Consider the following 20,736-nt stretch of genomic DNA (forward strand, 5'->3'; position numbering starts at 1 on the left):
TCGCCTTCCGTTAGCTCCAAGACTCCTTATGCGTGACCCGAAAGACTTGTATGATGTTGGAATGAGAAGATCAAAGCTCGAAAATGGATGTAGAGGGGAGGGGTGTTTCGGCCGAGAGTTAGAGAGCAAGAGGGGGAGAGTTGGTTGAGTGGTTTGGTGATAATGATCTTCCATGTAAACCCAAGTTACTTATAGGCATTAGTTATGGTTATGATCCAATGGATCCCTTGTCTACTAGATATGGGACAAGTGATTATAAAATAATCAAAAATGGTACAAGCTTAGTTACATTGGGACCGAAATCGGTCATGGGGGGGGGGTCTAGTTCGATTCCAACAAGTTGGTTGGTGTTTAGTTTAGTTAACTAGGTTAGATTAGGGGTTAACTCAGTTAGTCACATGTTGTGCTTTAACGCGGGTGTTAGGGTATTCAGGGACCCTAACTGGCTCAGAAAAAGACCAATAATATTATTGTCAATATTTTTATGTTCCGGGTATAGTCCGGTTGTTCGGTTGGATAGTAATCCGTTAAAGTGCTTAAGTAAGCTTTTAAGTGTCGTAAATAATATTTTTAGTGACACAACTCATTCTGCAAAGTGTCAGGAATATTTTCCTCATGTTTTGGCACTTTATTAGTTAGCCAGAAGCTAGTATGTTAATAAAAGTGCTGTGGCTTGTGCTTAGAGTACGTTTTAGGCACATCCAGTCATTATATCTTATTCCTAGAGACGCAGTTTTACAACCCTTGTATCCTTACACTCACTATGGGTGTAGTAAAATATTTCTGGCTCATACAGGCCTTAGAGGCAGTGTCTGCCTGATGCTGGCTTTATCAGCATGTTCAATAGGTTATCCGGTCACGGTGCTACTGTGCTTTTGTGCATCATGTTTGTCACTAGAGTACAGCATGTAAATTATGTAGTGACGGAAATCAAAGTATGATGCAGATATGTACAAGTATCAACAGTCAAGTAGCAGTTCATCAGTAATTTCAAGTAAGCACAGTAATTAAGCAGCAATTAATTATTAATTAAATCGTACGGATACCTGGTTTAGTGAGGGTTGTCACAAGAGGGTGCATAGCCAACAAAAATGCACGGAGTGGACTTGGGTGAAAGTTTATCCGCTCGTGTATCACCAAGAAACGGATAACACAAACACCCAAAAGTACGAAGAATAGAATAATCCAGTCGAGAACCAAACAATGTCTCAAAAGGAGAGGAGTAATGAAGAACCGGTGAAGGTAACCGGGTAATGAGTAAGCTGCAGTGGCATATGCATCATACCAAAATTTCTTCGGTAAATGTGCATGAAACAAAAGAGCACGAGCAATCTCAGAAAGATGATGGTTTTTCCGCTCAGCAACCCCATTTTGTTGGGGTGTATACGGACACGAAATACGATAAGCAATTCCTGACTCAGAAAGACATCGGGCCATCGGTCTATGAATAAGCTCCGGAGCACCATCATCACACTAAAGATGTTTGATAGTGCATGAGAAGAGATTCTTAACAAGCGGTTTAAAATGGTGAAATGAATCAACCGCCTGAGAGCGATGTGTCAACGGATAAATCCACGTAAATCTGCTAAAATCATCAATAAACGTAATAAAGTATTTAAAACCATCACGAGACACGATAGGGGATGGACCCAAATATCATAATGAATCACATGTAAAGGCACTATGGAATGAGAAACAACATAATCAAATCATAATCGTGTTGATTTCGAGATACTACAAGCAGTGCAATGTGTATACATGGATTTACTCTCAAAATGTAAAAATGGAAATCTAGCCATCACAGCATCAGATGGATGTCCAGGTCAAGAGTGCCACGTCTTTTGAGGAATAGCAGCAATAGCACTCAATGAATACAACTGATGTGGGCTACCACGCGTGTGGTGGAGGTGCTGTCCAGTGAGTGTCGGAATAGTCAATCCAAAATGTGAAAATGTGATAGAAAATAGGATGCTCAATAACAAGCTGAGTAATGGAAAGTAAGTTCTTGGCAATGCCAGGAACTACAAGAACATGTTTAAGTAAAAGAGTTTGACTAGATAAATGAAGTAGGCATAACCAATATGAGAAATGGTGAGAGATGTACCATTTCCAACAATAACACGTTCAATACCAGTATACGGAACAACACCAGCAACTCTCGAAGAATCAACAGTCATATGCGCGGTTGCTCCTGAATCAGGAACCCAAGAGTCCACATGATCACAAATCCTAGACAAATCCGCCATAAGCCCGAACTGTGGCCCATTAGGCCTAAAGGAGGTACTAGACTGCCCATTAGATCCAATATTCTGTTGGCTTGGCTTAGATGACCCAAAATGTGGCCCACTCGAATAACCAGCCCATTGAGCAACGTTTGATGGTCCAAACTGATTATCAAACAAAACAGATCCAGCTAAGTTCTGAGATGAAGACTGAAGCCCAGGAGAAAATGTTTGATCAAACACAAGAGTTGGGCCAGGCCCTAAAATCCCTTGTTGATTACTGAAGTCTTTATCACCAAAAATTCGCCTATCAGGACAGTCAGTAGAATTTCCCCCAAATTCCGAAACCCTAGTTCCACAATACTCAGCCACCATTCCTGAATGATTACCTCATTGACCATTGTAACCACCACGTTGACCATTGTAACCACCACGTTGACCATTGTAACCACCACGCGAGCCTGAACGACCACCACACGACCTCCATCTACCGCCATTGAAACGTCCGCCATTGCCAAATTGACTCACCGGCGAGAAACGTTGATAACAATTGCTTGCTTTATGTTCGATTTTATCACAAATTTGACATATAACAGCTGAATTTGAGAAATTCGACACATGTGGAGCTTGATTAACATTCATGGCTGCCATGACAACAATCAGAATGGACGTGGAATAAGCAGTTTGCAATTGTTTATGATGAACTTCGTGTGTTAATAGCTTTGCTCGCAACTGACAATAGGTAGGTTTAATATCTTGATTTTCAATATTATTGTCACAAACATCCGATAATCAGGATGCAAACCGTTTAAAATCTGTAACACCAGATTCTCTTCTGTGATTGGATCACCTATAGCTTGCAACGAATCGAACAAATTTTTTGCTGCACTACAAAATTCTAAAACTGATTTATCATCTTGTTTTAAGGAATGAAATTTTGTATGATACAAATTTTGATTTGCAAATGCTTGCTGATGAAACAGATCTTCAATTCTTTGCCACAGATCTGAAGAAGAAATTGTACCTCTTGCAATGTGTATGAGTGATTGTGATAGATTTGCTGTAATGAAAGCACTCACATATGCATCAGCTTTTTCCCAAGCAACTCTCGTATCAAGATCAACTGGTGGTGTATGATTCTGGTTCAAGAACTGAAGCAATCTAAGCGTTTTCAAAATTGTAAGTGTCTGATGTTGCCAATTCAATAAATTCGTGTCATCGAGTTTGATTGGCATTAGATTTGTAACGTTCGGAAAATTATTGCTCGAATTTGAAAAGGTTTCACTCACTGTAGATGTTGGAGATGACCGAGTAGCCATTAAAATGGAAATGGAAATTGAAATTGAGATTTGAAATTTGAGATTTGAGAAAAAATCTGAGAAGAACGAAATCTGAGAAGGATATGGAACAAAAATCTAAGATGAAATTTGAAAAGAATGATATGGAGATGACAAAAAACGAAAGAAAAGAGAAGAATCTGAGAGAAATTTGGAACAGATTCACCGGAGAAGATGACTGGTGATACAGCGGTTGCCGAAAATCAGATAAGAAAGGTAACAACCATGCTTAGAGCATAGCGCTGATACCATGAAGAAGATATCAGACTACTATCCAATTCTCATTAATCATAATGTTCAATACAATCGACTATATATAGAGAAGAGAGTTTATGATCTAACTTACTAACCAATCTCAACCACCTAACTAACTCTCAACAAACTCTATATAACAAAGAATACATACAACACTATAACTACTCTAATACTTCTCTCACCCTCACCGTCTTACCCATCGGTGGTTATCGCTTATCACCATGTCCATCGCCATAAAAAAAGTACATTCCACGTATGGTAAACCTTTCATATCAGTGATTTGATTTCTGGGAGTATAGGGCACGAAAACTTGTACTCTAGACATGTTGGTCCGGTTTAGTTTGTATAATTTAATAAAACTGGCATTGAAAAACTTTCTAAAAAAATTGTGTATGGTTGATTCACGAAGGAATTGAAAAACATTCGTTCAAGTTCCTTTTATTGATGAAATTCAACAATCTTTCAACAAAGTTTGTTAAAGATGTTTAAAATACAACTGAACTCTTAAAAAAGTTAATTATTCCATTTTCCTTTTGTTTTTTCATTCTATGGAATTGTTTAGTGGAAGAAGGAGTAGATTGGTTGTTGAATATTATTTTCAAAACTGGTAAGATGTCAAATTAACGGAGGAGTAGTGTCTTTGTTTTCTTTATAAGAGGAAAGGAGACACCTAATGTTTTGGTAACTACATAGGGATTAAGACATAAGATATAAAACGAAATGATGTGGTTCCAACCGATAATCGATTGGCCTAAAGAAAATAGGAGGAATCCAGATTAGAAAATAGATGAAAGTTTTAGATAATTTCTTCTTCATTTATAATCATAACTTAGAAACATAAATAGCTTTATATAGCCTTAAAAATAAATAACCAATACTACCACTAACACCACTGCCATAACTAAAAACATGCAATATAAAGGAAACAAACTACTTGCAATGTAGATGCATGGACTTCGTGGGTACTTCATGGGTTGACCGAATAAGGCACACATCAACCCACCCCTCTTGAACTCGACTTGTCCGCAAGTCAAAAATCCGGATATGACTTGGTGTAAACCATAGCGGACGCCACTTGACTCGTACTATAGCATTCGGAGCCGTTTCCAATATCAAGCACCATGCTGGGCGCCACTCGCGTTTCTCGGCTTCACCTTTGTCAACTTCTTCCCTGCTTACAAGATTAAAGAAATTGGATGTGGTGACAAGATTGTTGTGTATGCATTTCCCATGTGAGGATGAGGGTGAGGGACTGGTGCCTGGACTTGGAGACCACCATGAAATTGAATTCAAGTGGCATTTTGCAATTGAATCCATATTGAAGAATTTGTGGCTGGGAGTGAGGGAGGTTGGCCTTTACCTGGGTGATTTTTGTAGCAACGGTGGTAATGAAATAATGGGTTTGCAGGGGTGAGAACTGATGTCACTATTGGTTTGAATTGATAAGGGTGGTATGAGAGGTTGAACTTTTGTAGGAACTGAAACAGGTTTTGTGTTTGGAGCAGAGGGTGTTGGTGGTGGTTGTGCGGATATTGGGGTGGCGATTGGTGGTGGCCATGCAATGGTTAGGGATGGTGGTTTGATGGCAACTGTCGGTGGTGATGAGTTTTGGGTTTGGGGGGTTTCCCATGTGGTTCGTAGGGATCGAAATTCGTTGAAGACAATTTGCAACTGAGATTCAAGTCTCATAAGGGATTTATTCATCCATTGATAGAACTTGATTTCGGATAGAGTTTGAGCAGCCACTGGTCCAGGGGGATCACGACAGCTCTGATACCACTGATGTGGTTCCAACCGATAATCGATTGGCCTAAAGAAAATAGGAGGAATCCATATTAGAAAATAGATGAAAGTTTTAGATAATTTCTTCTTCCTTCATAATCATAACTTAGAAACATAAATGGCTTTATATAGCCTTAAAAATAAATAACCAATACTACCACTAACACCACTACAATAACTAAAAACATGCAACATAAAGGAAACAAACTACTTGCAATGCAGATGCATGGACTTCGTGGGTACTTCATGGGTTGACCGAAGAAGGCACACATCACGAAATTGATGGAATATTGAGTTATAGAGACCCGAAACACAAGTTACAAGGGACCAATTTGGATTTATGACATGTTAATCTATTATAGAGGCAATTCATATTCTAATGATATTGATGAAAACGTACTAGATGCTGAAGCGGAATTTGCATCTACTTATCATAGACCACTACAAGAAAATCGACCAATAGCGGCGACAACAGTCGCTGCTAAAAGTCATGATCTGCGCCGCTAATGTTAATAGCGGTGACATATCGCCGCTAAAGGGTCGACGGTAAAGGTTAGCTGGTAAAGGTCGAAACGGTTCGCGACGAAACGGTACACGTTGAAACGGTTCGCGTCGAAAAGGTTCGCGTCGAAACGGTACGGGTCGAAATGGTTCGCGTCGAACGGTACGGGTCAAAACCGTTTGTGTCGAAACGTTATGTATCGAAACCATTCTCGTCGAAACGGTACGCGTTGAAACTGTTCGCGTCGAGACGGTATGGTTCGAAACAGTTCAGATCGAAACCAGTATGGGCCGAAACGGTACGGGTTGAAACGGTGCGGGTCGTAACAGTTGAAGATTCCAATGAATTTACTTTAATTCCTTCACATATAGGAAGGATTTTGAATTCCGATTAAATTACAAGTTTTGTCTTTTATGTTTACATAAAATTGCAGATGATGTCCTTTTGGCCAAAAGTTACAGGCGATGTCCTTAATCTTTCAAAATCTTGCACGTTTTGTCCTTTAGGCCAAACCTAGTTAGAAATCCCAGTTAATTCTTGTAATGTGCAATGCCCATGAGGGTACAATGGTCTTTTTCCCTCTCAACTCTTTCTAATTCCCTATTTATAACCCTTAGTCCTTTTTCTCCAACCCTAGTCTGCAACACATAGCTAGTTTGAAGAAAAGGGACTGGGGTTATAAATGAGGAATTAGAAAGGGTTGAGAGGGGAAAAGACTATTGTACACTCATGTGCATTGCACATGACAAAAATTAACTGAGACTTCTAACCAGGTTTGCCTAAAGGACAAAACGTGCAAGATTTTGAAAGGTTAAGGACGCCGCCTATAAACTTTTGACCAAAAGGACAACGCTTGCAATTTGAGGTAAACATAAATGACAAAACTTGTAATTTACTCTTGAACTCCTTTAGTTAAATGAATTTGAAGGAATTATGCTTAATTCCAATTTTATTGTCAACCAATTTTATTCCAATTTTGACCAAAAGGACAACCAAAGATTGTTGGGATTCCAATTCCATCAAATTCTGTGAACCAAACATCTTAAAAGATGGAATGCAAATTCCAATTCCCTTAAACAAATGCTCCCCAATGGATCTACATATGGCCTGAAATAGATTAAATGGGCTGACGATAAATGGGCTGTGGGAAACGAAGGCCTACATTGTTAAAGAATTTATTATAAATTGGCTTAAGCATCAGTTCGTTGAACCGAGGTGTAACAGACACTCCTTCACTAATTTCGGCCTTATGAAGATTACTCAACAACAAGCCACGACTTTGGTGGCTCCTTTCGGGTCAAATGAAATTAAGGAGGCGATTAAGGGGTGTGAGGGAGATAAAGCTCTTGGGCCAGATGGGTTCTCAATGAATTTCTTCATTCCATACTGGGAGACGCTAAAGCCTGCGGTTACTAAAATGATGGTCGACTTTCATGCCTCGGGTAACATCTCAGCTGGTTGTAACGCGTCGTTCATATCTATGATCCCAAAATCTTCTGATCCGCAGGTTCTCTCTGATTTCTGCCCTATTTCCTTAGTGGGGTCTCTGTATAAAATAGTTTCTAAAGTACTCGCAATTCGGCTCAAACCCCTCATGAATGATCTCATATCCCTTACTCAAGTGGCGTTTGTGAGCGGAAGGTACATATTAGACAACCCTCTAATTATGAGCGAATTGGTTCCGTGGAAAAGGAAATCTAAAGCTAAAATGTTAATCTTCAAAGTTGATTTTCAAAAGGCTTATGACTCTCTTAATTGGAAGTTCTTGCTTAAAACATTGGAGCTTATGGGTTTTCATCCGGACTAGATCAAATGGGTTAAAGGGTGCCTAGGGTCGGGTAGAAGGTCGGTGTTGGTGAATGGATCCCCTACAAAGGAGTTCACTTTCAAACGTGGGTTAAGGCAAGGGGGCCTGATCTCCCCATTTTTATTTATATTGGCTATGAGGTGATAGGGATGCTAATGAACCGTGCGGTGAGTACGGGGCTATTTCAAGGAGTTAAAACCCAAACGAGGGACCCTGCATCTCCCATCTTTGCTATGCTGACGATGTTTTATTTATAGGGGAATGATCGAAACATAGTGTGGCTAGTCTGAGCCGCTTTATGAGATGTATTCACTTACTTACGAGGCTGAAAGTAAATCCTCAGAAATGTCAATTGTTCGGGGTAGGAGTCACTGAAGATGAAGTGTCCCAGATGGTAAGGGTGCTAAATTATAGGGAGGGGTCCTTTCCGTTTGTATACCTTGGGATCTCGATAAGTGGAAATATCAAGAGAATCTGATTATGGCAAACGGTTATCGAAAAGTTTAACAAGCGGTTGTCAAGTTGAAAGTCCAAATCTTTATCATTTGCTGGTAGGGTAACTCTTGCGAAAGCGGTGTTAGTGAGTTTAGCTTCTTATTTCCTTTCTCTCTTTAAAGCTCCCAAGGCCATCATTAACAAGCTTGAAGGCATTAGAAGGGATTTTATCTGGGTTTAAACGATATCGAGGCATAAAGTGAGATGGGTTAAATGGAACAAGCTAGTGAGGCCAAAGGACCGGGATGGGTTGGGAGTTGGGGGCATATACAACTTGAGTCTCGCCATGTTCTCAAAAGGGAAATTGGCCTATAATAATCTCACCTAGACCTTATTGGCCATTAATAATCCCAACTCAGAATATTCCCCTCACCAGTCCCACCTTTCACTTATTTTTCCTACAATGGTCCCCCGTTAAAAAAACTTAAGGTAGTTAAGCTTTTTTCCAAATTACAAACAGATTTTTTAGGGCTTTTGATTAGAACGAGATGTAAAACTTGTCTCGAAACGGTGGTCCAAACGATGAAAATGGCGCTTCAATTCGGGTGTTTAGATTTCCAATTAACCAAAATCAAGTCACTTGGAGCACTATTTCGAGGCAAATTTTACATCAATTGACTTGTTTCATCGTTCTGATCAAAAGTCCTAAAAAAACTGTTTGTAATTTGGAAAAAAGCTTAACTCCGTTAAGTTTTTTTAACGGGGGACCATTGTAGTAAAAGTAGGTGAAATGTAGGACTGGTGGGGGGAATATTTTGAGGTTGGATTAGGCCAATTCCCCTTCTCAAAATGGTGGTGGAGGTTTAAGAGTAACCCAAACCATCTGTGGGTAAAAGTGATTATGTCCATCCATAAGTCGGCAGTGGATCGCAAGTTGGTTCCGGTAAAAAATTCGATAATGGGAGTTTGGAAAGACATCGCTTCTACAGACCAGGTTCAGTTCTTGCTTGAGAGGGCATTCGGATCGAAGATAAGCTTCGGGTTGAGGTGGGGGACGGGTTGAGCACAAGATTTTGGAAGGACATATGGGTCGGTAAGAACACATTAATGGAGTTGTTCCCTGCCTTGTATCGCCTTGCTGAAAATAAAAATGGGCCAGTCGTTGACCACATTGTGAGCAGAGGAAATCCTTCCTATGGGGTGGGGTTGGTTAAAAGACCCCAGCTCAGATGAGGAGTGGAGATGCCTTAGAGTTCTAATGCAAACCCTTTACTAAGCTAGACTGAGAAATGGGAAAGATGTGTGGGCGTGGTCTAATAGTAAAGATAAAGGGTTCTCGGTTAAGGAGTTTCGGAAAGAATTCTTGGCTGTGACAGAGGGGACGGATACGGGTCATCCATTTTTCTGGAATTCTTGGGCTACGCAAAAGCTAATATTTTATCTTGGAGAGCGATTTTGGGCAAAGTAGCGTCAAAACACGGGTTAGTGACTCGCGAGATTCACCTCACGGACCTCCTTTGCAGCAGACGTGGATATGAGGAGGAATCGTGTTAGCATGTTTTTGTTAGGTGCCTTTTTGCCAAAGCTATCTGGTGGAGTTTCTTTGTTTGGGTAAGATTACCCATGCCCCAAAATTTAAATTCTTTGGCTGATATCTTTGAAGTAATTCGAGAGGCGCCAGGATGGAAAAAGTGGAGGAAGCTTGTGCATATGGCAGCTTTGGCAACTACGCGGAAGATTTGGCTAGCGAGGAACAAAAAAACTTTCAACGGCAAGTTCATTCCGATCCGACATACGATGGACCAGATTAAAGAGGACTCGTTTTTGTGGGTGTCAAACCGAACTAAGCTCCCCTCCATTTCCTGGGAGAATTGGGTTGAGTTTGAAGTCTCCATTTTGTTGTAATTTTGTTAGTCGAGTTGTTTTTTTCTGGTTATATCGCTTTCAACGGCTTGCTGGCTTTTATCTATATATATATATATATATATATATATATATATATATATATATAGAAGTTTTGTGGTTCAATTTTTATTTTTTTATAATCACGTTGCACCATTAGGATTGAGACGGGTATAAAAGTAGTTAGACTTAGAGCATTCACATTCTATCCATCAAAATATGTGAGGGGGAATTTTTATATTATAAAGGGTATAAAAAGTGGTTGTGAGTGGAGGAGAGAGAAAATGTTGCTGTTCATCTGTATATTTGAGGGGACACTGTTCACCCACTATAATTTTTTTAATATATATTGAAAGTAGTTGTGAGTGAAGGAGAGAGAAAAATGTAATGATAATATTATTTAATTGAAAAGGAGAGAGAAAAAGTATTTGTTTTTAGTGAAAATATATTGATATAGGAGTTGTTTTTTAGTGGAATGTATGTATAATTTGATGGATTGGATGTGAATGCTCTTAGTTTGACTCATGTACGAGACATTAATCATTGAAACATGGAAATGGGTAATTACAATTTCCAAGGCTCCCCACACCCACCCCCACCTCTTTAAAAGTAAAAAAGATAACATTTTTACATTAATTTTTCTCTTAAACCAAATTCTATCAAAAAGAAATATATGATAAACCAAATTCTATCAAAAACAAATATATGATGAATGTTACCTGTTTTCAGCACCAAATTCATATTTAATATATTAGTTTAAACACAGATTCATACCTGGCGGTGATGGTGGGACGATCTTATCAGTCTCGTTAAAAAACTGATATGTCTCATATCTAAAATTACACATAGGGAGAAAAATTCTTCCTCCTACTTTCCCATTAAACATATTTGAAATCTGATTGATTGCATCCTGCAAGCAACTACTACACTGCAGGTCCGATAAGTCTGGAGTACACTGTACAAGCCCAAAGATCCTTAAGAATTCTGGACCACTGGTGTTCCGCTAGCAAATTTCTGTAGCGGACCACCAGCAGCCGCATCACCTCTCAGCTGATTCAATAATGGCCACAGAGCACCGTTGAACCGATTAATATCCTTCGCATCTTAGGTGTTATACAAAGCCGCATAAAATTTTATATGTACGCTTCTCAATATAATTTCGTTGGAGTATTTCAACAAACAGTAGTCGTAATACCCTATTGCTTCCTTTTGGTTAGGACAGAGTTGTGGCAATTTAACAACGGAGTCATTTAGACAACTACGACACACATCAAGGTTGACGTCCCCTTGACAAAGGGCAATCGTGTGGACTGTATTATTATTCCCTTGACCGATGGTGAGATCGTAAAAACCGAAGCCGTTGTTGGTGGTAGGGAGCGTGGAGAGGGTGGTGTTTAGATTTCTTTGGTACGCGCTGTTTACAGTATAGTTATCCGCGTTTTCGCAGTAGTAGGAAATGAAATCAGGTTGGGCTAAGGTAGTGGTATGGATTAAATGTATGAAAACAAAAGATAATAGCAATAAGAGCAGTTTTCCATCAATAATGAACATATTTTCTTGTGATGGAGGAGAAATGAGATGGTTGATATTGACGAGTATGATTATATGGATACAAATAAAAAGACCCATAAACTTAGCGTATTTTCTAAGGAGGTGAAAGTAAATGCAAAGTCATCTCTATTGACTAGGTCAAAATGACCATATGAATATGGATTAGAAAGGGAAAACCATCAAAATGTCCATTGACTAAGAAATTCTACTAAATTAAACATTGGAGATTTCTAGGCTTAGAGAACTCATGCAAGAAGTGTTGGAGAAGCATCGGAGGTCCATTCTACTACAATGACTTCTAGGGTGGAGGGGATTCTTGCCCAAGTTGCTACACTTGACACAACATCATTCTCCTCCACGTCAACACCACATCGCCTTTCACCACTACGTGCCTGCTACTTGCCACAACTTGTCAAATCACAAGAAATGCATACGCCTCTCATGGCACAACAAATTTCTAAATTACAAACTGAAAACAAAAACTAACTAAAAATGATTGGTTAGTGGGAGAAGGTGGCACACCCCAATACCTTGTGCTTCTTGGCAAGAGTGGCAAAACCACAACCCACCTTGTCGCATGCCTGATTGTTGCCTAGGGCCATGGTGTAGCATGCTTCTCATGCCTAATGGTTACCGACATGCCGTATGCTTCATGCCGAAAGCACTCCTTGCCGCCATGAAATTTAAATCCATGCCAACTTTATCAAGTAATAATATAAATGTTGATTAATTTGAACGGTTTAGATTAGGTGATCAGTGTTTCTTTTTGTATCCACAAAACTATTTGTTTACTTACTATTACTTAGAACATATAAACCATGTTATGATGTCTCAAACGAAGAACGAAAACATGCCTTTCTACTAAATAGGAAAATCCAAACTTACAAATTTATGTTCAACATGTATTCCTAAATGGTAACTTTGTAAGTTCAAAAATAGCTTTTCTTAATGGAAACCATAAATGTCTGTATAGCATATCAAGTTTGTTATAAATACCTATCTTGGAACGAAATCAGATATTGAAACCTCATTTACAGAATATTGGGATGATCCTAAACCACCACTCCCTGTCAAAGAGTTGTACTCCTGTAAGAGTGGCACTTCAGGATCATAATTACTTCGCATGAAAAAAGCAGGTTCTGCTGGTAAGGGAAGTGCCATAGAGAAGCTATTAAGCATAAGAACAACTGAAGCCATGGTTGGCCTATCAATAACTTTTTCTTGAACACATAATAACCCAATATGGACACTTCTAAAGATGTCGTGCAGTGGACCCGATCCTGTCTTCAATGTGGGATCTATTATGTCTGTTGTTGTCCCATTATTCCAGCTTTTCCATGCCTAAAAGATATTAATATATTGTATTCAAGATTCATATACTACAAGGAACACTAAGATTTTTAGTTGAAATATTTCCTCAAAACAATATCGTCCCTTTGGTATATATATATATTAGCCAGATTTTGTATAAAGTGTGGATACTTGCAAAGCTAAGAAAATCTTCCCTTTTGTCTCCGATCTTAAAAATTTGGTTCTTTTGACCTGTTATCATTTCCAATAATAACATTCCATAGCTAAAGACATCTGACTTTATTGAGAATTGCCCATGCATCGCGTATTCAGGCGCCATATAACCACTGTAAGATTACATCGAGAATAAAGTTAACACTTGTGCACATCCTTACATGGCTTGAATAATATAAGTGATATAAATGACCGTGTTATTTGGCAACCCTTGGTGTGGGTATGCATGAAGGTCAAATCACTAAAATTCATGTTTTTAATGGTTAGGGGTGAAGGGGCACTCTAGGGTAAGTACCCTAGCCCTGACCAACCATCACTCGCCACATCAAAAAGTGTTCAAAATAGCCATTAACTAGTAAGTGGTGGCAGCGCCTACCCTAGCCGCAAACTTTCTTTTATTTAAATAAATTCTCAAAATTTAATATCATTAAAACTTAAAATTTAACATTAAAGAAAAATAAACCTACGAACTTAAAACATTACATATCATTAAAACTTAAAACCATACAACAAAATAAAACATAATACTTAAAACATTACATAATATAAAACCTAAAAACTTAAAACTTAAACATAGGTCGAAATAATGCGCTGGTTAAAGTACTCGTCGTAGTTGTGTTTGTAGTTGACAAGTGCCACTTGAATAACTTCCTCCTCCGAGAGCTCGTTGTTGGGATTTTGCACAATCAAGAGCCTACCATGGAATCTTGAAACCTTGTAACGGATAAACGCGAAACATGGGTCTATCATTACAAGAAATATAAGCAATACGGGCGACCTTTTTAGCGACGACTTCAGAAAAGTCGCCGCTAATGGTTATTATCTACGCCTATGTTTTAAAATCCATCCATAACCGTTCGATCACAACATCATCTGACTACTCTTGTTTTATTAACACTTGTCGCCGCTAAAAGGTTTATTAAAACCTTTGGCTCAGACCTTCAATAATCCCCCCCCCCAAAATCACACCCCTTCCTCCCATAAACCCTAGACTCACACCGCACCCCACGCCGGACCACCTCCTCTACGCCGCCGCTTCACCTCGCTGAACCACCTCATTAGTGCCGCCGAACCACCAGGTATTCTTGTTGTGTTTGATTGTCTCTAATTTGCATTATCTTTACAAATTTATTGAGTTAAAATGTTAAATTTCTTGAGTTAAATGTAGTATAGCAGGTTATTATGTGGTTGTGGACTTAAATTAGAGGTTAGTTACTGCATTTTTATGATAAATAGGTTTACAGTGTAGTTGAAGTTAGAGGTGCACAAATCGGATTAGGGTTCAAACCCGAACTAGGTTCAAACGGTTTGGAAAGCTTCAAAAAGTCAAACCGGGTTGGGTTCTGCCCTAGTTGTGTAATTGTTTCTCGGATGTGTTGAAAGTGGCAAATTATTGTTTCATATTATGTTGCCACATCTTATATTTTTCATTCATGGTATGGTTTCTTTGTCGTCGGTGGAGGCAGACAATGACTTGCAACCGCCTTCCCCAACTCTTTATCCGGCGCCCTTCACGCCACCTGAAGCAGCATTCACGACGCCTGTAACCCCTTCACGACATGTCGCCGCTATTGGTTAGCGACGATTTTGGGCATCAATAGCGACGACGATATGTTGTCGCTAAAAGTCGAATTTCTTATAGTGAATTTGATCCACGGTTCGGTTGGTCTCACCAACGTGGATACAAAATTGGCAGAAACCCGGTCCCAAGAAGTAGTCCTCCGACTAGGAGATGTGGGTTCATGATGGATTGTGACATAAGACAACGCCAACACGATGTCTTCCTCTTCGGTCCATGGGATTGCCATATTGTCGGTTGGTTAAATAGAGAAAGGGAATAAAATATTTGAAGGGACTTGAGGGTTTTGGTAATGAAGGGATTTGAGAGTGTGTGTGTGTGTTAAAATTATGTGGGTTAAATATATATATATATAGGATTAGGTTCAAACGTGAACAAAATCCCAAGAGTGAACTGCGTGAACTGATCTGGGCCCTTGATTTTTATGATCTTAAGATTAAAGTGAGTGGCATGATGGTAATTATTTGGTTAATTTTTTCCATTTAATTAAATACAAAAAGGGTATATGTGTAATTTTAATCTTAAATTGATTGCATAAATCTCTCATAAATCAAGTAATCAATTATCCTCTTAGATTGATTGCATAAATCTCTTACAAATCAAATCAAGGATTAGGAAAGATGTAACTTAATTCAATTATTAAAATAATTATTTGTTTAAATGCGATGTACACATGTGTATTCTGATTTTGCCCTCTTTTTAATGCGATGTACACATGTGTATATCGTCTGTTTTTGTGATATCTCAGAATTTTTTTTGTATTGAATATTGATGTACACCTATGAATTACTGTACACATATGTACGATGCTGACTACACATGTACTGTTCTATTTATATCCAAGTACACATGTGTATACCGTTGAAATATGAAGGTTATGTGGATCTTAAAAATCAAAATTTGAATTCTGGTGATGAAATCTGAAATAAAAATTAAAATTGAAATCTGGTGATTTGTTGTTTATTTTGATAATTATCTTATTAATAAATAAACATAATGTGGATAATGAATTTAAATTAGGAAAGATGTAACTTAATTCAATTATTGAAATTATGATTTAAATCTAATTTTTTATATAATTACAATCCTACCCTTAACAACTAAAAAGGAAATCAAGGGTCCATATCTGTTCACGCAGTTCACTCTTGGGGGGTTGTTCACGCTGGAACCCTACCCTATATATATATATATATATATATATAGGTAGAGGTTCAACTAAGAATTTAATCTTCCCTAAGTTTCCTAAGAAGCAATCTTGAGCTTACATGTGGCAATCTCATTAATTTAGATGAAAGGGTAATATTGGAAAATGCAAATTTCAAACAGATCTGTACTTAGTTTAATCACACGATTTTCATTCCTTCATCCATTCATTGAGCTTCATCGAGATCGTTTTCATCTAAATCAATCGCAAATCTCAATCTCAATCCTGCTGAATCGTTGATCGTTTTCATCGATTTGCCGGTACCTGCGAGATTGAGATCAATCCTGCTGAATCGTTCATCGTTTTCATCTATTTGGTGGAACCCTAGCTCCTCTGTTCATTCATTGAATTGCTGATTTATCCTCCTCTATTTTAATGATGTCTACTACTGTCGATGGTAAAATACCTTCTAGTTTTAATTTCATCTACTTTTTAGGTTTTTAGTTTTGATCTAAGTTGTGCTGGTTTTTATTTAAAAGTGTAGTTCTGAAGTTGTGCTTGTTTTTTGAAGTTGTGCTGGTTTTTGAAGTTGTGCTGGTTTTTTTATATTACATCATATTTTAAAGTGTAGGTTTGTAAGGTTGTGCTGATATCTTTATTTTGTGCTAGTTTATCTGGTAAAGTTGTGCTTGTTTTTTGTGCTGGTTTATTGTAAAGTTTGTGCTGATATCTTTTTTTTTGTTCTGGTTTTTTTATTTGTTCAGGAGTTCGTATCTGTCCAACTACTGGTAATCAGTATTATACTCCTATTGTTCCAGATTCTTCCAAACCTGTCGTTGGTATGCATTTCCAGTCAATTGATTCTGCCTTTAATTTCTATAAGAAGTATGCTAAGTTATCTGGGTTTGAGGGTCGAAAGCATACTCAATCTTCAAAAAATGGTGTTGTGATTAGAAAGTACTTTGTTTGTGCGAAAGAGGGTTCAGCGACATCCTGTGCTGTTGACACGGTAAATGACAGTGTTGGTGCTGATAAAAAGTTAAATGACCGAAGGAGGAGACCTTCTAAACGTACCGGATGTAAGGCACACATCCGTTTGGCTTTAACTCCAAAAAATACTTATAGAATTTCTCATGTATTTGAGGAGCATAATCATTCTTTTGTTGATGAAGAGGATTATCATCTTTTAGCTTCGTCTAGAAAGTTGACATTCACTGAAGAGCAACTGCTTTCTGATTTTTCTGAGATGAATATTGGTCCAGTTAGGGCATTCAACCTTATGAGAAAGATTCGTGGTGGATTTGATAAGGTTGGAGTGACGTCTACTGATTGTAAAAATTTTAAAAGAGATATTAATTTGTTCATTGGAGAGTTTGATGTGGATATGGCTGTCCAACGTCTTATGAATAAGAAGCAGTTTTTGCCGAATTTTTCTTGTGAATTTTATTGTGATGAAAAAGGTGCTCTTGCTGGATTATTTTGGGCTGATGAAGAAATGAAACTGAATTATGAGGTCTTTGGGGATGTTATGTCTTTTGATGCTACGTTCCGTACGAACAGGTATTTTATTCACTTTTTGTAGATCATTTATTCATATTTTTATTAAACTAGCACAATTCAGCAAGCAGTTGTAATATAATCAATTCAATTTTTAGGTATGACTTGGTATTTGTTCCGTTCACTGGAATCGATAATCATCATCACAATGTCACGTTTGCTGGTTCTTTGTTAGCATCTGAAACTGCTGAATCATATAAATGGCTTCTTCAAAGTTTTTTGAAGGCTTTTGGTGTTGCACCTAAGGTGGTTGTGACTGATCAGGACGCTGCAATGAAAATTGCCATCCGAGATGTTTTCCCAGATACCAGACATCGTTTGTGTATGTGGCATATAATGATCAAAGTTTCTGAAAAGGTAACTTTCTTAAACCAGCACACTTTTAGCATATAAACCAGCACACTTTAAACATCCATTTAAACCATCACACTTTAGCATATAAACCAGCACACTTTTAAACCAGCACACTTTGGCATATAACTCAGCACACTATTAAACCAGCACACTTTCTTTAAACCATAGTTTAAGCATCATAGTTTAAGCATCATAGTTTAAGTTTATACATCAACTAGCACACTTTAACATATAAACCAGCACATTTTAGGATTTGTTTGCTGTTTTAATATACTAATTTTTTTTTTTTTGTTATAGGTTGGTACTGAGCTATCACAAGATGAGGTTTTTAAAGATGATATATGTGATGTTGTATGGACTGATGCTCTTGAACCAGCACAGTTTGAGACACAATGGTGTGATTTAATGATTAAGTACAACCTTACTAGTAACAGCTGGCTGTCTGATATGTACAACTTGAGATCAGATTGGATTCCAGCATACTATCGTCATGAACATATGTCCGGTCTTATGCGTACAACATCTAGGTCTGAGAGTGAAAATCATTTTTTTGGTCAATTAACCAACACAAAATTGTCATTAGTTGAGTTTTTGAGCCATTTTGATACTGCAATGGAATCTCAGAGGTTTAAGCGCAGCAAACGTGATCATGATACCAGATACACACAACCTCGCATGAAAACCAATTATGAATTGGAACTGGAAGCTGCAAAGATTTATACTCGGGGGATATTTTTTGATGTTCAAGAAGAAATTCGACTTGCTTGCAAGAATTGTATGTGCAGGCGTGAAGAAGAAGTTGGTGATTCAATTAAGTTTTATATTCTACAGGTCAATCTTCCTGGCCTTCATGAGGTATTTATTTATACCTTTAGTAGCACAAACATGTTCTGCTTTTTACAATACCTTTTAAGTAGCACAGTGATTTATATTTACAATTAGAATTTTACATATATAAACCAGCACACTTTTGTTATAAACTAGCACAATATAAGCATTTGTTATTTGTGTAGGTTCTTTTTACTCCTAAGGATATGGTAATTAAATGCAGCTGCAACCGATATGAGCAGTATGGTTTGCTATGTAGGCATGCCTTTTGTGTTCTTCGTCTTTGTGGTATAAAGGAGTTCCCTAAAAAATATGTTATGGGGCGTTGGACAAGAGATGTTCCAAAAAAGACAAAAGTTTCGAGTTTTGATCAAAATGCTGCTGGTAATCAAGTTGAACGTGCTTCCAGCATTGTGCGTGAGATAATGACTGCAACTGAACATATTGTTAACCGTCTTGTTACAAATATTGACCTGTTATCGTCGTATAGAGACCAAGTGATCGAGTCGAAGTTGAAGGTTGATTCTGCTGACCTTCCTGCAGAATCATTTGACAAGAATGCAAGATTAGCTAATATTCTTCATGCTGATCAGCCATGTTCATCGTCTTCTGCTACCATTCTTCCACCTAGTGGTATTAGAAACAAGGGGTGTGGTTCAAACAAACGCTTAAAGTCTTTTCGTGAGGTATCATCTTCAAGAATATCAAAGAAAACTAAAACTAGAGGTTGTTTGAAATGTGGAGGTCATGGACATAATAGTCGGACTTGTAAGATGAAGACTACTGTTGCTGATTCCCAGAAGAGCAGTTAGTTGTGTGTGTTGGAAACCAGCACAATATTAATTGTATGAAACCAGCACAATTTTAAACTTCTTCTATGATATTTGGATTTGTTATTTTTTTCATTTCAGTTTGGATTTCTTGTATTCTTATTATGTTTACAACATTCAACCAGCACATTATTAGTTTTTGTTGATTTTGTAAATACATTTGTCAAGAATTATAAAACCAGCACAATTTCATAGAAGAAGTATAAAATTGTGCTGGTTTTATAATTAAACTCTGTTCTTTAAAACCAGCACAATTATAAAACCAGCACAATTTTAAACTTTCCTAATATAACCATCACATATTGTCATAGTGAAACCAGCACAAATATTAATTGTAAAACCAGCATAAAATTAACTTTCCTAATATAACTGTTAAAGCAGTACAATGTAATTGTTAAACCAGCACAAAATTGTCATAGTGAAACCAGCACAATATTAATTGTAAAACCAGCATAAAATTAACTTTCCTAATATAACTGTTAAAGCAGTACAATGTAATTGTTAAACCAGCACCATATTAATTGTTAAACCAGCACAAAATACTACAGACAACTACCAAACTAATGTTATATTGTTCAACCAACACAATCAATATTTCTGGTTCAGTCTGTCATTGATTTTCGTTTCCGCATTTTTCTTGCATTCCTCTTTCTTTTCAGGCTCCATCTTCTCATACTTCTCTAACAGTTCCATCATTTCACCTTTCGCTAAGTTGATGTCGGATAAAAGTATTTTGCTTAAATACTTGTATCTCAGTTCAACCAACTCTTTGTCTTGTTCCGGTGACTCTTTCGACAGCCCACTATCCCATTCCTTCTTGCTCACATGATTCCCTGTGTATGTCTCCATGTGTCTCATTGCAAAGACACCACAATCTACAAAGTTCTTTTCCGTTTGCCACGACATGTTCATTATTTCTGGTTCCAAGGGCGACATCTTTTTGTGCATTGTTGGGTATTCAACTTCAAGGTAATCACATACAATTTCTTTCTGTAATTTGAAAATTTTTCAAAATCAAAATCCCTAAGTATCACAAATATAATTAAAATAAACAGCACAGAATTAATGGGCATCAATATATTACCACTCTTTTAGCACGTGCCATTTTTTGTGCTTTTGCTTTCCCT

At 37.7% G+C, this 20,736-nt stretch overlaps 2 protein-coding genes across 2 annotated transcripts in view; one reads left to right on the forward strand and one right to left on the reverse strand.

The window, feature by feature from the left end:
• The window catches only part of LOC118488893, a 29,542-nt gene extending 28,105 nt beyond the window's left edge, over positions 1 to 1,437 (reverse strand). The window contains exon 1 of the mRNA XM_035986309.1: positions 1,146 to 1,437. Coding sequence (XP_035842202.1) covers positions 1,146 to 1,437 — 292 coding nt within the window. The remainder of the gene's footprint in view (positions 1 to 1,145) is intronic.
• A 14,848-nt stretch (positions 1,438 to 16,285) lies between these two features.
• On the forward strand, positions 16,286 to 19,747 carry LOC110920982 (protein FAR1-RELATED SEQUENCE 5-like). Its single transcript, XM_022165237.2, has 5 exons — positions 16,286 to 16,497; positions 16,805 to 17,600; positions 17,696 to 17,954; positions 18,249 to 18,806; positions 18,965 to 19,747. The coding sequence occupies exons 1-5, from the start codon at positions 16,476 to 16,478 to the stop codon at positions 19,589 to 19,591; spliced, it is 2,262 nt and encodes a 753-aa protein (XP_022020929.2). The 5' UTR covers positions 16,286 to 16,475; the 3' UTR covers positions 19,592 to 19,747.
• The last annotated feature ends 989 nt before the right edge of the window (positions 19,748 to 20,736 follow it).

Source organism: Helianthus annuus, chromosome 17, assembly GCF_002127325.2.
Source record: "Helianthus annuus cultivar XRQ/B chromosome 17, HanXRQr2.0-SUNRISE, whole genome shotgun sequence".
Lineage (NCBI taxonomy): Eukaryota > Viridiplantae > Streptophyta > Magnoliopsida > Asterales > Asteraceae > Helianthus > Helianthus annuus.